This window comes from Eretmochelys imbricata, chromosome 2, assembly GCF_965152235.1.
Source record: "Eretmochelys imbricata isolate rEreImb1 chromosome 2, rEreImb1.hap1, whole genome shotgun sequence".
Lineage (NCBI taxonomy): Eukaryota > Metazoa > Chordata > Testudines > Cheloniidae > Eretmochelys > Eretmochelys imbricata.
Window position 1 is genome coordinate 199554191 of NC_135573.1, and position 15224 is coordinate 199569414.

The window sequence follows — 15224 nt, forward strand, 5'->3', positions numbered from 1 at the left end:
AGCAGACATCACTCCCAAGCAAATTATGTTTTAAGCATCTTTCAGTTTACCATCTGACACCAATATAAAACAAAACTGGTATTTGGTTCACATCAGTGTGTGCATCATAGCTGGCCTCTTTGTTACCAGCCTCAGCAGAGAACACTGAATAGACATGGAAACCTCAACACCCTTTTTGACCATAATAGAACGGAGACGCTTGCACTGTTTCTCCTGCTTTACCTGTTGTGATTAGAGTTCTACTCTCCAGCGATGTCACTCTAGCACCCAACCATCAAGTTAAATTTTTTTGCCAGTCCTTTAAAATAAGGCAATACAACTATGACCTCCTTGAGAAAACCTGACTTCCCATTTTAAGTAATTAAGTAGAGACAGTGGTAAATTCAAGATCTCTCTCAAGCTTTATTAGATTGTGACATTTACAAGAATTAGCGATAACGGTGGAGCTGCAGGGTATTGCGTCTTCTCCATGCAGCGCGGCGGGAGCCACCAATGGTGTGATGGAATTTGTGGCCCTTGCCAAGACCACGACTCTTCCTGCCAGCTGATGTCAGCCCACGCATCTCTCTGTGTTTGTGAACTGGTTTGGTGATCCATTGGGTGTCAGGGTTGCGTCTGATGGCCTTGTGGAATGGATCAATCAGGATTACCTCAAAGAACTTGTATGTGGAATCTTCACCCACCCAGTAGGAGTTCAACACTCTTAGAGCCCCACAGTGGCGACCAGCACGCTCCTAGACAACAGGGTAAAAACAAGAGTTCATACAAGGGTAGAAGGAGAGAAATTCTTTAGGACTGTGCACACAGGGCTCTAACTAGAAATATAAAATTAGGAAAGGGACAATTGAAATTTATGGCACTTAACCCAGGTTCTCGTCCCCAAAAAACCTTGAAGAGGACAGAATACAACAAAAAAGGGACAACAATTAACAAAAGAACTTGAGACTGGAGAGCAGTTTGGAAGGATTCTCACGTGTGAGAATTAATGAAGAATTAAGGGGAAAAGTGTTTGGTGGACATAAGAAAGGAGACTGCTTCACAGCATAGATGCACAATGATGGCAAAGAGTAGGAATGGAAAAAAAAAGATAAAGGATACATTAAGGAGATGACTAGGAGGAATGCAAGGAATTAAAGACTGAACAGGAAGAATTGAGAGCAAAGGTGTGGCTGGAGACAAGATTATATGCCACAGTTACAGGCACCAAAAACCTGAATGTGGCAGACAGGAAGTCAGTTAAGGCAGTGGTGTGCAAACTTTTTCAAGTTGCAAACCCCTCCATTAATGGAATCTGTCCATGTCTCCCCTCCATTATTGCACAGCCAAGGCTTCCTCACAGCAGTGGGCTGCTTCTACCTTGCAGCCAGGAGGCATTGCTAGGGCAGGGCCAATACCCGCTCTTCTGCTCCTCCCACCTCAGCTTTTCCATGTGGGGGAAGACATGTGTGATGGTCTCTGGTGGTGGAGCCAGGGTTGGGCACAGAAGCTGCCTGGAGCAGAAATTGCACAGCACACTGACCCACGTCAGGAGGTGGAGGAGGAGTTGGCGTTCCCTCCCTGCCCCCTTCTACTGTGGAGGCTGACCTGGGCCCTGCTGCATGGGGCTGGCATGAGCCACCTGGCATCACCGCTTGCTTCCAGAACAGTCCTCCATGCCCACCGGGGGGGGGGGGGGGGCGAGGAGGAGATCACACCTCACAGTTTGTGCACCACAAAATCAAGGAATTTAACGGAGAAGGATTAAATGACATGAGTGTCATCAGGTTACTGGACATGTATTAGGCTATGAAAGTCTTCTGAGGGAAGTGATGGAAGCCTCATTAACTGGACACCATCTTATACTAGAGAAAACATACACACAAAAATCACTATAGGGAATAATCCTGTATTGACTGGAAGGGAGGATGGGAAGAGAAGTGTTTTCCTTCTCTCAAACTTCTATGGAGGGCTGCTGCCCACTTTGTCTGAGACACAACATCCTCTCTCCATTAACGGATGGCCAAGAACACTGCAGCTCAGTTTTCACAGAAAGAAGAGAAAGGAAAGACCTATTGGGTCATCTAATCCTGCCCCCTCCCCAGACAGTTTTGGACTGTTCTCTTTTTACTTTTGTTAGTGCTGTTCAGTTTAATATTAAGCATGTGTAACCAGAAAACTTTCAGCACTACCCATGAGAGATTACGCCACAGGCCAACAGATCTCCCTGACATCCCACTCCATTTCCAGTCCTGCAGCAAGAAGTGAGGACCTAGTACAACTATTATATATGAAACAAAAAGCAAGGACATGAAGCCATGTTTCAGCATCAAAAGGAGCAGAAATGGGCATTACATTGGTTTTTCCTTGCAGTTAAATCAATGTAATATTCATCTTTTTTACACTCCATCCAAAAGTTAGAACCCTGCATCACAAGCATTCCTGCCTACAGACAAAGCCTCAATAATGATTGAAATAGACTAGCAGTAAAAGTTGTCTATGCAAAAACGTATACAAAATTAAGTAAACTGGTGTCTAAAGAGCTGGAAACCTGGCTAGTCCTTTAAAGTGATCAGAACTAATTAGATCAAAGGTCTAATTAGCATGACGCAGACAGATCTGAAGACCTTGCAATTTTTAAAAAAAACAAACAGTGACTTGCTCAAAGACAACCTGGATCACAGTTTAGATTGCCAAAAAGGAAATAAATTATTTTCTCTACAAAAGTGGCACTTTACAGGAAAGAGGGAAGTCAGAACATTCCTGATATACAGAAATACTTTTCAGGGTAAAGATAGACAAAACACACAACAGGAGACAATTTCAGACAGGCTTTGACTTATAAAGAACAAGTTAACTGTTTTCTCAGATATTCTTTTTTTTTTCTTGGCATTACAAACCCCCACCTTCTCACCCCTGCCCATGGTCAAGAGAAACACTGGAGAAATGTCCCCCTCATGGAAACTACAAATCTACTGTCAGACACACAGCACCCCCCATTCTTACAATGTTGCCTTTCGTTTTTAGAAAGATTTGAGGGTATGAACTTGCTGTACAAAGGCAGTTCACTCCTCTCATCATTATGTAAAATAATGTATAGTTAAGGCTCTGATTTGGAAGATTGGTTGCACAGATGGAATTCAGGTCCTCCCAGTGTGATAGCTGGGATGACCCATGAACATCACATTTTAAGAGCACATTATGAGTGCATAACAAATGGAAGCACTTGAAGCTACCAAGTAGTCTGAAGTTTCTTTAGAACTGTCTAGCGCTCAGAAGGCTCTAATCATGGAAAAAGCCTACCTTTAAAAACCAATTAAAAAGGTCTAAGGGTGTATCAGGCAGTTTGTCTGCAACAAAACATTTATTTTTGGGTTGTTGGACAATTGGATATTTTTCTAACTCGCAGGATGGAATTCCATATTTAACACACAGTTTTAACATTTCCTCATGACTCATCTTTAACATTCTTTTGACAGTAATTAGGTTTAACTGAGTTCTCAACAATCTTTCAACCAAACTCTCTTCCATTACCAATTTCTGACATCACTATAGCTTCAGTATTTCAGCAGCGAGTCATCAAATCCAGAGCTAAGTTAACCCACAAATAGTCTTTCAAGCTCTCAGGGTATCAGACTTTTTGTCCATGTTAGGGACACTTGTTTAATACAGCCCTCCCCACACCAAGTAAGGCAGATCAGACCGTGACTAGCAAATTGATTCATCAGCAGTTTTCTGTTAAACATTAGAGAGGTTTCGTTCGGTGGACTGTAAATGAGAACTTTACAGGGAAGGAATGGAGAGATACAAAACACCTTCCAACTATCAATTCAATAAGATAGGGGCACTCTCAAGCTGTGGGCCACAGCATATGCCCTGATCATATGGTGTTAGCTCTTATACTGTATAAAGCACAACAATCCGTGCCCTGAGGCAGTTACAGTCTAAATCTGATCATACACTATAAACAGTATGTAATGAACTATGACAATAGCATGAAATACTGAGCAAAAGAATTGTTTTAGGGTAGAATCCGATAGATGTTCTAATATATTCCCTGTTCTCTTATTATCCATAAACCTATCCTTTGCATGTATTCTAGGATTCTCTTCTCACCAGGTACCATTGTGTTGCTCCCTTGGTGTAGCAAGATGAAATTGACTAGGATCATGTTAGTTTCATGAAAATTATTTTACTTCTTGGCAAGCAGAGTATTCAGAAGCAACAACTCAGTTTAAATTCTTCAGCAGGAAAGCGATTAAGATTGCAGAATAAATATGCATACCATACCATGCATATCATAACAGCTTTAAACATCAGGAAGGGTTTGTTTGGACTGTCTAGGTTACAGAGACCAAAAGCAAAGGTGAAAACATTCACCATAACATAGCTGAAGTTTCTTGATGTCAAACCCCCTTATTTAATGAAGGCTATACACTGTTGCTGGCTGTTCTATTGTATGCATAGGACAGCTGCATTGACAAATTCGGTGACTGTTCTGGCACTAATGTGCAGTGCAAATGACTTGTCAGGTTAACTTCTCTGCACACTAGTTTCCCCATCTGTAAAATAAGAAATGGATAAAGAATCCTACACAAGTACTCTGGTACTATCATTAGTCGTGATCTTCTACGTTACAGAGGAAATCACTCTTTTTGGTCAAGAAGGATATTCAGAACCAGTGCAACTCAGCCCCCCAAAGAAGCTGCTATTGAGTGACACAAAGGAAAGACACTTACCTCTGCTACAGATTGCAGGCTCCGGGCAAATTTCAGCTGGTTAACACCATGATTTACAGGTTTACCATAGGTAGCACCTTTCGGGACTGGGCGTTTACGACCACCACGACGAACACGAATGCGGTAGATAACATAACCTGTAAACACCATTTTTTAAAAACAGAGTTTCTTGGAACTACAGACTTCTGATAACCTTTCAGTCACTAATTATGCTTTTACACTTCCCCACTGGGGCTATACTTCTATGCTACCGCAAGTACTGTTTTTGTACAATAATTTTCACCCACTGCTCACCAAGTGGTACAGAATATTAAGAACTTGTCTGCACTAGAAAGTTTTGTGGATACTGGTACAGTTAAAGTGGCAAAACTCCCCAAGTACATAGCTCCACTGGCATAGAGTATTCTGGTTTGGGAACTGAAATAACCTACGATATAAAGTACATTTATACAGGCTTTTACCTGCGTGTTACCCCCTAAATTCCCTTCCATCCCCACAAAAATGCTTCACCCAAGTTTAGTGTTTTTAACCCTGGCTAGCTGGGAGCATGGATTAGAACCCAGGTTCCACTTGGGTAGTTTGCAGCAAGGATATAGACTATATCACTCAAGTGCTGATAGGCCTCCAGTGCCTTCCCATAATTCCCTCTGTGCCCAGAAGGACAGACAAGGTTTCCCACAATTCACCGAGAAAGAATCAGGGCTCAGTTCATTGCAGAACATAGAACTAAGAGATCTGTCCCCAGAAGTGCTGGTGACACACAGCAAAGAATGCAGCACCAGTGAAAACACAGTAACTTGACTGTGGCTGGTCTATACCTGAGCTAGATTAAACTGGATGCTGAACACCCAGGCTAACTCAGCAGTGAAGATATACCCTAAGAATAAGGGGACTTCAATCTCCATATGTATTTAGGCTGTGGTTAGCGTCTCTGCTCAAAGTGCCAATGGGGGTGCCAATTAAGAGTTAACTTACTTTCTACTTGTATGTCCACAACTCATATGGTAACTTGGTATGATACCAAACTACTTTCACACAGGAAACAAAGTTAAACTCTCAGTGAAGAGCATGATTAAGTATGCAGCACGCTCCCATCTACACTGATTCATTAATATTCAATCATGGAAGGAGCCATCAAAAACCATTAACATTGTACCAGTAAAGCATGCTGACCTCACACCCTTTTAGTTCTAATTACCTTGTTTAGCCTTATATCCAAGTCTACGGGCTCTGTCTGGCCTGGTTGGTCGGGGAGCTCGATGTAGGGCAGACAACTGGCGATACTGCCAACAGCGGACACGCAGGAGGAAACGCATCACATCTGACTGCTTCTTCCTCCATAGCTCTTGGATGTATTTGTAAGCACCCATGTTTGTTTACCTGCTGAATTAGAGATCTGTGTGAGCTTGCAGAGTCTTTCCAACCAAAAAAATATAACATCACACAGAGAGAATAAAAAATATGCTGCCTTATGTGAACACATTTCCAAGGCTCCCTATACATATGTCAGGCATAATGACACTGTTAAAGCAGCACACATCCAGGATTCTGGAGATCTGTAACTAACCCCACACATACCGATTATCATCCTGAAGTTTCCTCTCCTTTTTATCTGTTTATGTCTTTATACCTCAAACTCTTCAGGGCAGAGACTTTTTTCCTTTGTGAACCTGTGAACCTGCTCAGCATGTTTTGGCTGCTACCACAAACTAATAATATCTGACCTGAATTTTAGTTATTGCTCTGTAAATTTAAAACTTCAGGGAAGTCATGCTGGGTCTCAGCTTCTTCACCTAACGAAAAGCTTACTTTATTGGTATCTCAAATACTTTGAGATCTTCAGGAGATCATTAAAATTCTGCAAAATATTCAAGAAGCCACTTATCCCATACAGCATAGTTTTGCAGGTCTCACGGGAAGTCACAATGCAAATTTAATTCAGCCATGTCAAATTCAACCCTCAAAAATATCTCACCCTGCAACAGCTTGATTTATAATCTTCCCTTCTTGTGCTAAGAGTTCTGTCTTCCCATCTACCTATATTGGGTGGTATTTGCTACACCAGTCCCTCTCTCTGCTTTCAATGGGGCGGTTTAAGAAGCCTTTGCTGATCTACAGGGTGCAGATGCCTGCCTGTATACAGCAGCACAAACTAGTAAAAGTAAAGCCAAGCTGAATAACTGGACTCAGTATCTACCCCCCACCCAGGCTCCTCCTCAGTGAGGCTCCCCCACGATACAGCCCTAAGGCTTGGCTGCCCCTGGACCCTAGAGCGACACGCCCCTCCCCGCACACACATGTCAGTCAGAAGCTGTCACCCCCATCCGTTACACTCGAAGGGCTGCCCAACAGCAGCCAGCTCAGAGAGACCTAGACACCCGCTGCACCCCCCTCCCCAACGCTGTCATGGCTGTTCAGAGGCCCAACCACCCGCACCTGGCCGCCCAGGAGGGCTCCCCACTCAGCTCGCCGCGGCCTGCGCCCCAGGCACCCCCCACGCAGCGGGGAGGCCCGTCCCAGCTCGCGCCCAGCACCCCTCAGGGGCCCGGCCCGACCCATCTCCTGCCGCCCGGTCCCTGCCCCGGAGCCCGGGCCCTCGGGGCCTGGCCCGCGCACGGAGCGGAGAAGGAGGGACGGATGGGCGGCTCCCAACCTCCGATGGGGTCGGATGCAGCCAGCAGCCCAGCACGGCGCAGACACTCACCTGATGGCGCCCGAAGCCGGAAAGGAAGAGGCCTACCTCCCACCGTCCTTTGCGGCCCCCTATCGCTTCCGGCCCTAGCGCTGGGACCTGCTGGGAAACGTAGTTCTGAGGGGGCCAACGGCTCTGATTGGCCTAACCTCCTCCGCCCCGCCCCCCTCACCACATGCCAATAAAAGGAAGGGGCGGGGCTGCGATTACAAATCGGGCTGTGGGTGGGCAGGACTCGAGGAGGCGACCCGCTCCCAAGGCGGGAGGAGCATCTTTCTGCGCGGGTGGGGGTCCGAGCTCCCGCCGTGTTTTTGGGGCGGGCGCTGTGGGCGGAGCCTGGCCCGAGCTGTCGGAGAGGCTGGGCGGGGTGTGCGGTGCACGCGGCAGCTGCTCTGCCAGCTCAGGGTCCCCGCCCCCTCCTGCCAGGGGCGCCCCCTGTCGCTAGGCTAGTAGCCCAGAGAAGGGCGGACCTGGGGCCTGCTCGCTGGGCTAATGGCCCCTGAGAGAGCTTCCCTCTCAGCAGCCTCCCCCCAGCCAGCTGGCACCTGCATGCCCACGGCGCCTTCTCTGCCCCGTCTCCGGGCCAGAGGTCCCTGCACATCCAGCCATGACAAAGTCGCAAGTCAGGGCCCCCAGCCCCAGCCGAGAGTGCCCTGTACGCAGCTGTTATCGGCCCGCCGGTGTCTGAGCTTTTGGGGGGCACTGCTGCCAGCATTTCCCTGTGAACGTGAGGGCAAGATGCATGCTTGGTTTGAAACGCAGGCCCAGGCGCTCACGTGTTCCCAGGAACTGGCGTGATCAGATCAAAATAAATATATATATATATATATGAAACCCACAATGTGGTGGTGGGAGTTGGCAGCACTGGACAGGCCGTGTGCTGGGTGCTGTACAAACACAAAAGCAGGCACAGTCCCTGCCCTGAAGAGGCTGCAAGGCCTTGATCCTGCAACTATGTAAGCAGGTGTGTAACTCTACTTGGGTGAACGGCCCCCTGGAAGTGGAGGGAATTGCTTGCCTGAGTAAACTTAAATGTGTGTAAACGTTGGAAGGCTTGAGGCCTAAAATGTGGAGGGGGAGCAAATTGCATTGTTCTAGAAATACCAGCTGCTGGTGACCTCTTCAGATAGAGCTCTGCTTCAAAATCAACTCCATGGCTTGTTGAACTGCATAATTAAAATATACTGAAGCACTAAATGTTTCAGTGACTTTGCTGTTAATGTAATGTCTTAAATATAACAGATCCCTGTGCTTGAACAGGATTTATTTGCTGACTTTGCTATCCTGAAATAAGATGGGAAAGGGCTACAAAGTGGTGATTTGTGGAATGGCATCAGTGGGAAAAACAGCAATTTTGGAGCAGCTTCTCTATGGAAAGCATACTGTTGGTGAGATGTTTTCCATTTTTATGATATTCCAACAAGTTTTAGGGGTACCAATCCGGCCTTTATTTTTCTTGCCTTTACTGAGGTGAAGGGGGAGAATGAACATGGTGTTGGTTTTTAGCAGCGATCAGTTTTCTGGAACTCTTCTGAATATTGTTTTAAGTCTTCTATATCACCTCTTCATGGACACTTGCAAAGTAACCATAAAATTGGCTGTGTGGGTGTGTGTGCGTGTGGTGGTGGTAGTGGTGGGGTTGTTTGCTTGCTCTTCTTGCTGCTTAACATAAAAGTTTAAAAGAGGAAAAAGAGATGAAGAGTGGAGGGTGTAATATGTGTTCTTTCTGCCTGTTTTTTGACACTAGAAATTCTGGTCTTCCACCTGGGAGACTATATTGATGACTGTAGAATGAGTAGACTTATTACATCTGAGATGTAGTAGATACAGATACCTAGAATAGGAAACCTGCTAAATTGAGAGGGGAGGTGATTTCACTTTTGTAGACTGTTTAAAACGTAGTTTTAGTTGTGGTTGACACCTGTTTAGCAGAACATGTGGTAGATAGGCTGTGAATTCCATAGCACCTGGCACTCTTCAGCCTGACTTGTCTTGAGAGAGCAGACTAGAGCAGTGACTGGTTAACTTCTCCAAAAGATGTCTGGAAAGGCTTTTGAAATATTCCCTCTGTTCAGTAATGTCTCAGATGGAGGTCATCCCTGTACTTTGAGGTGCCTATGGCCCCTCTGTTTCTGCCAAAGCTTATCAGCTATGAGACAAAAGGATGGTGAGAACTTCAGTTCTGTTGAAAATGCTTCTTTTCTTTATATCTCTGCCTCCTGACCGCAAAAGGCGGCCCACCACTATGTGTACTATGTCCAGCTCCGCACATCTGCTTGGATCCTCCAGCACACAGTCCTTTGCGGGATAGAAGCCTAAAAGCTGTATGGTGAATTGTAGAAATATAGATAATAGCAAATGTGCTTTGCCAAAATCCCCTCATATACATACAATCTGAGGTGGGATTTTCAAAAATGCCCAAGGAACACAATGGGAGCATGGATCCCATTAAAGGACAATGACACTTAGGCTCCTAAGTCACTTGGACACTTCTGAAAACCCCACTTTTTTGTAATCTGTTTTGCTTATTTGCAGGTTCTTTGTGCATTGTCTAAGTTTACTATAAAGAAAAGGAGTACTTGTGGCACCTTAGAGACTAACCAATTTATTTGAGCATAAGCTTTCGTGAGCTACAGCTCACTTCATCATTCACTGTCAAATATTTATTGGACAATGGCAGTCAGTATCTGTGATCCTTACTCTTTGTATTTCTAAACTGCAAAACCATTTACACTAAACAGAATTTTACAGTGTGCCTAGTCTGCTACAGATGAAATTTGCGAGCACGTTTCTTGCATAGTGTTGATTAGTAATGTAAACAAGGATTCTTGCTCCCGACCCCCTGGACTCTCCGAGACTTAGGCTAGTTAGTAATGCTATAAATGACGCGCCTTTCCACACCCGTAATCTTTAGCTTTGTTTTATAACAGTTGTAACAAGGCCTAAGAAAAATGTCTGTAGGCAGATTGTACGAACCAACAACTGTAAATACTCTTGGCAGCATGATTTCAACCATAGCATTGTCAGGTGGTTCTGTCCTCCTCTTTCTCTAGCTGATGCATGCAAGTCTAAGATTACTAATAATCTTGAAAGGTGGGTTATTCTAACTGAGGGAAATTCCCACTACATGAATGGCCAGCAGGAGGCCTATGTGCCACCAGAAACTGGGAATGAGCGACTGGGGATGGATCACTTGATGGTTACCTCTTCTGTACATTCTCTCTGGGGCACCTGCCACTGGCCACTGTTGAAAGACAGGATACTGGGCTAGATGGACCTTTGGTGTGACCCAGTATGACCACTCTTAAGTTTTGAGTGGCACATGGGCCTGGTGCTACCCTTTTGCAGAGGCCTGAATTTCACCCATTGAGACTACTGGTGTGTAAATTCCTATGCCTCAGAGAAGTCCTTAGGTCCTCCATTGTTACTTATTCTCACTCCCACTCTTAGCTCTTTCCAGCATGAAGGACTTCATTTCCACCCTTTTCTCATTAGGTAAGATGGTACAGACATATCTGTTGCTGCTTCCATTATGTTGATTGGGAGGAATGGTCACATGTACACTGACTGGAGGCAGAGAGCAGGAAGAAATGATTGTTCTCTGAAGGGATTCAATTAGCCACCTAGTTTTTAAAAATGCCCTAGCACACCCTTCTGGTACCACTTTCCTGAATCAGATCTACAACCTTATTTCGCACTCATTCTCTTTTTATTAATCTGTCCAATTTTTCCTTGTGCTGTTAGTCCTATGTCCTCTGTCAGTGTGGCTATAGTTGGAGGCAAGATCAAATAGTCTGGTCAGAGTTTGCCATGTATCTAATGGGAGCTGGATTTATGAAGACTAGAAAAGGAGGGAGGGAGTAGCGAGGAGAGCTTGTGCCACTTTTTTTCTGGAAACAAAGGTTGCATGCAGCAGCGGAAATAATCAGTACAGGTGTGGGTGGAATACTTCAGCATCTTTGTTGGCATGAAGAGTTTCAAATAGTGTTAGTCAACATAGTAAAAAAAACATAGTAAAAACAGAAAGCTATCCACCCTACAAGAACCAACAAGTGTATGTTTGTGGGTGTGCAATGGAGGCAGGAGATGACAAACTTTGGTAACAGAAGGTTTGTTTGAAAACTTGAAACTACTACTAAAACCACTGAGCTAGACTTGAAATTCTGAGATCTCCATCATGTCCTTAAGTTATGTAGATTCCCTGCACTCAAACATCCTTCAACCTTGCCGCTTACAGCATCATATGGCCTGAGTCTACCTGTTGGGTAGTTAGTACTTTACACAAGTAGTCCCATAGACTACACATATTAGTCCCCTTACTCTACTTGTGGAGTAAGGTACTATTCAATATGAGGAAGGGTGACAACATTAGGGCTATAGGGACTAGATAGGTTGCTAAAGAAAACTTAATTAAGCCTTACAGTAGTAATTTCTTTAGTACTCCTTTTTCCTCCGTTATGCTGCCTGAGGGGCAAATTCTGACTCCTCCGCAGCTGGCTTTATATATAGAACAACTGGTACAGTTCTGGTGGGCAGGATTTGGGGAACCTGTGGGAAGGGCCAACTAAGTTATATCATCCTGAACTTATGCCCATAAAAATGCATTACATATATTAATGTACTGAATGTGTATGTGACATGGTCTCATTACTGTAAATAGCTAGCCTGTTGGTCTTGCTGAGAACGTAATGGGATCTGAGTTCAAATCCTGGTCAAACCCATCCAAAAAAAAATGTTTTTTTAAATGGATTGAAATGCACTGTTGAAAGCCATGAGTATTAGTAGTTTTACTGAAGTATGAATAAATACTTACAGCATTACTTTACAGAATTTATTATAAGTTCTAACTTTTAGGGCTTTTTTAAAACAGGTTTAGAAGAAGGTGCAACATTGGAAGATGTGTATTTGGCTTCAGTCGAAACAGATCGTGGGGTTAAAGAACAGTTACGTCTCTATGACACTGCGGGTCTGCAAGAGGGAGTAGAGTTTCCAAAGCATTACTTCTCTGTTGCTGATGGTTTTGTTCTTGTGTATGCTGTGAACAGCCTTGAATCCTTCCAGAGAGTAGAAGTGATCAAAAAAGAGATTGACACAATCAGAGACAAAAAAGAGGTAAAAGCTTGATGCCTTAATTTCTTGGTCATGTCTGAAATAGCACAGTAATGGAAAGTTAAATTACACAGCAGTACAAAGGAAACCAAATATTCCCTGCAGTCTTGGGCAATCTATACAGGAGAATTTCATTAATCCACACACTATATAATTGGCACAAAAGATAAATATCTTGCCCCTCTTCTCAGCAGAGATGTAATGTAGTATTTCATATGGACGGTAGTATAGTTTGTAAACTGATCAGGTGTTATACATGAAAACTAAAGTGCAGTGGATAAAACAATGTGGTCAGTTATCCTCATTTGGTTTTAGTGTCATACTTGCTCATTTATAAAATACAGTAGTTGACAATGGGTCTCCCAGACATTAGTCAATTAGCAAGGAGGATCTACTGTATTTCAGTCTGGCTGTTAAATCACTTGTGAAGAATGACTGCTGTATTATCCCTTAGAAAGCTGCTAGTGTTAGCAGTTGATACAGTGTTGCAGCTCTTCTAGATGAACACCGCCTGCACAGTACACTTGTGTTTACCATCTTCTTAGAGTATCCATATATCCTTTAATAGTTCTCCCTGCTAAATGCCTTTAGCCGATAGGCCAGCAAAATAAAGCTCATTCAGGCAATAAAAAGGGAGGGGGTAACAGGCAGAATGTCATACCACTTCTTGCAAAACACAAGACGTACTTAATTAGTACTCAAAATGTATTCGGGGAGAGGGGAAAGGAATGGTTTGACAACGGTGCAACTTGCAGTCACAGAAGAGACAGATTAGCCATTGACCATAGTTAGGTATCTTGTTTCCTGAGTGGGTTGCTGAAGTTATGTTCTTGAGGGTTACTGTGCTTTTCTAAGTTAACTCCCCCCTTTCTGGGCAGATACAGAGCTGCTTATGTGTGGGTCTGGGAAGGCCTTCGTGGTAAATAAAAGATGCTGTGATCTTGACTAAAGCATGTGGTGGAAATGGTGGCCCTATGCAATACGAGTTAAAACATCAACAATATTGACAGAACTTAAAGCAGTAATCCTGACTTACTCAGAAGGTAACGCTCTGAGAGCTCTACAGGGAGTCGTAGAAGATATTAAAGCAAGAGAACCTGTGGTAAAGTACTTACAGACAGAAGAACCCCAGGAAAGAAACTGGAGGCATACGACATCCCAGAGTCTGCTCAACAGGAAAGAATAGTTAGGCCTGGCTACAGTAAAAACTAGTGCTGGCAGGAAGAGGGGAGAGAGAGAGAGAGAGAGAGAAGAAACAACCCAAAGCAAGAGGAGAGGATTAGAATTAAAGGGACACGGTAATACGTTTGAGTTCAGGGCTGTACAGAGCAGGGCTTCTCCAAGGAGTATATAATGTTGAGACAAAGTCCTCTGAAAAAATTTTATTAGTTTTAGCTTTTGTACCTAGTTTATACATCTCTCCTCCAGGACAATATGCCACTTGAGTGTGATATTTAGAGGGGGTGCCTGTATGTTGTTCTGAGTAGTGTGACAACTTGTAGTAACATCAACAGGTTATCTTATGGAGGAAGAGACTTACTCTTCTTACGCTACAGTCTGGGGCTTGGAAAGCAGCAGTCTGGGCCAGGTCTTGGCTGCCTTACTGCCTTGTATTGTCATCATCTGTGTGAAGCAGGTGTCAAACTGACATTCAAGAGCATTCTACGCTCTTGTCATTGGTGTGTGCAAAGCAAATGGAGAATCTGGCTGTAGAGCTTTGCTCATCGCCAGAATGGATTTTCATCGGGTGATGTGTGACACTCCACTTTCCTGTCTCCCTCCGGTTGTGGGTAGCGATCGCCACCCACCTTGCTCCCAGCGCACTGAGTGACACAGGTTTAAACCCCACATTCTACTACTTCAAAATTCAGAACGTGTTTAGGGTGAGCCAAAATTAACGTAGAGACTAGATTGTGAACGGCCTAGCTCCTGCATGCTATTTAACAACTTTGATACAGTGATTGATCTGCATATACCACCAGGACCTTTTTGCTCTTCTTTCTAGGTGACAGTTGTTGTCTTAGGAAACAAAACTGACCTCACGGAGCAAAGACAAGTGGAAACAGAAGTAGCCCAGCAATGGGCAAAGGCTGAGAAGGTGAGACTGTGGGAGGTGACAGTGACAGATCGGAAAACACTCATTGAACCTTTCACTTCACTAGCCAGTAAACTTTCCCAATCCCAGAACAAGTCAGCATTTCCTTTGCCTGGGAGGAAGAGCAAAGGCAATAACTGTGATAACTAAAAACCCCTATTCCAGGGGAGGCTATTCATCTGCTGCTGCAAGGGCCTGGTGTCTCTCTTTCTCTGCCATTTGTTTGGCATGTTTTTTCTGAGGCAGTACTGAATTCAGAATTAAAATCAGCAAAGTCATGAATGTAGCTGTCCTTCAATCAAGTATTTTCTTGGAAAACCACAGCTGGTCACAGTCTTAAGCACAACACAAGGAAGCACTTTGTAAAAAGGTTATAATGGTCACTGGGGTGTTATAGTAATCACTGCAGTGATGGCTGTCTATATCCCCACGCATGGCCATTTCAGGCTGCTACTGGGTCAAGTTCACAAGTGTACAATTAATAAACTACTCCATATGCAGCTGTCCAGCCTCTGTTCTTCCCCTTTTGCAATTGCAAAATCTGGCTGCAGCAAAGGAGAAAGGGCTTACCTATCTTCCCGTGGCTAGAGAAAAGGTATGTGTGATGTAGTTT

The 15224-nt window shown here is 44.3% G+C and overlaps 2 protein-coding genes across 2 annotated transcripts; one reads left to right on the forward strand and one right to left on the reverse strand.

Moving 5' to 3' along the window:
* Positions 1–378: 378 nt before the first annotated feature.
* RPL15 (ribosomal protein L15) lies at positions 379–7480 on the reverse strand. The gene is made up of 4 exons (XM_077811274.1): positions 7420–7480; positions 5914–6095; positions 4716–4852; positions 379–734 (listed from the first exon to the last, which is right to left on the reverse strand). The coding sequence occupies exons 2-4, from the start codon at positions 6083–6085 to the stop codon at positions 429–431; spliced, it is 615 nt and encodes a 204-aa protein (XP_077667400.1). The 5' UTR covers positions 6086–6095; positions 7420–7480; the 3' UTR covers positions 379–428.
* A 1221-nt stretch (positions 7481–8701) lies between these two features.
* NKIRAS1 (NFKB inhibitor interacting Ras like 1) lies at positions 8702–14761 on the forward strand. Its single transcript, XM_077811277.1, has 3 exons — positions 8702–8795; positions 12278–12519; positions 14522–14761. Exons 1-3 carry the CDS (start codon positions 8702–8704, stop codon positions 14759–14761), a joined length of 576 nt encoding a protein of 191 aa, XP_077667403.1.
* The last annotated feature ends 463 nt before the right edge of the window (positions 14762–15224 follow it).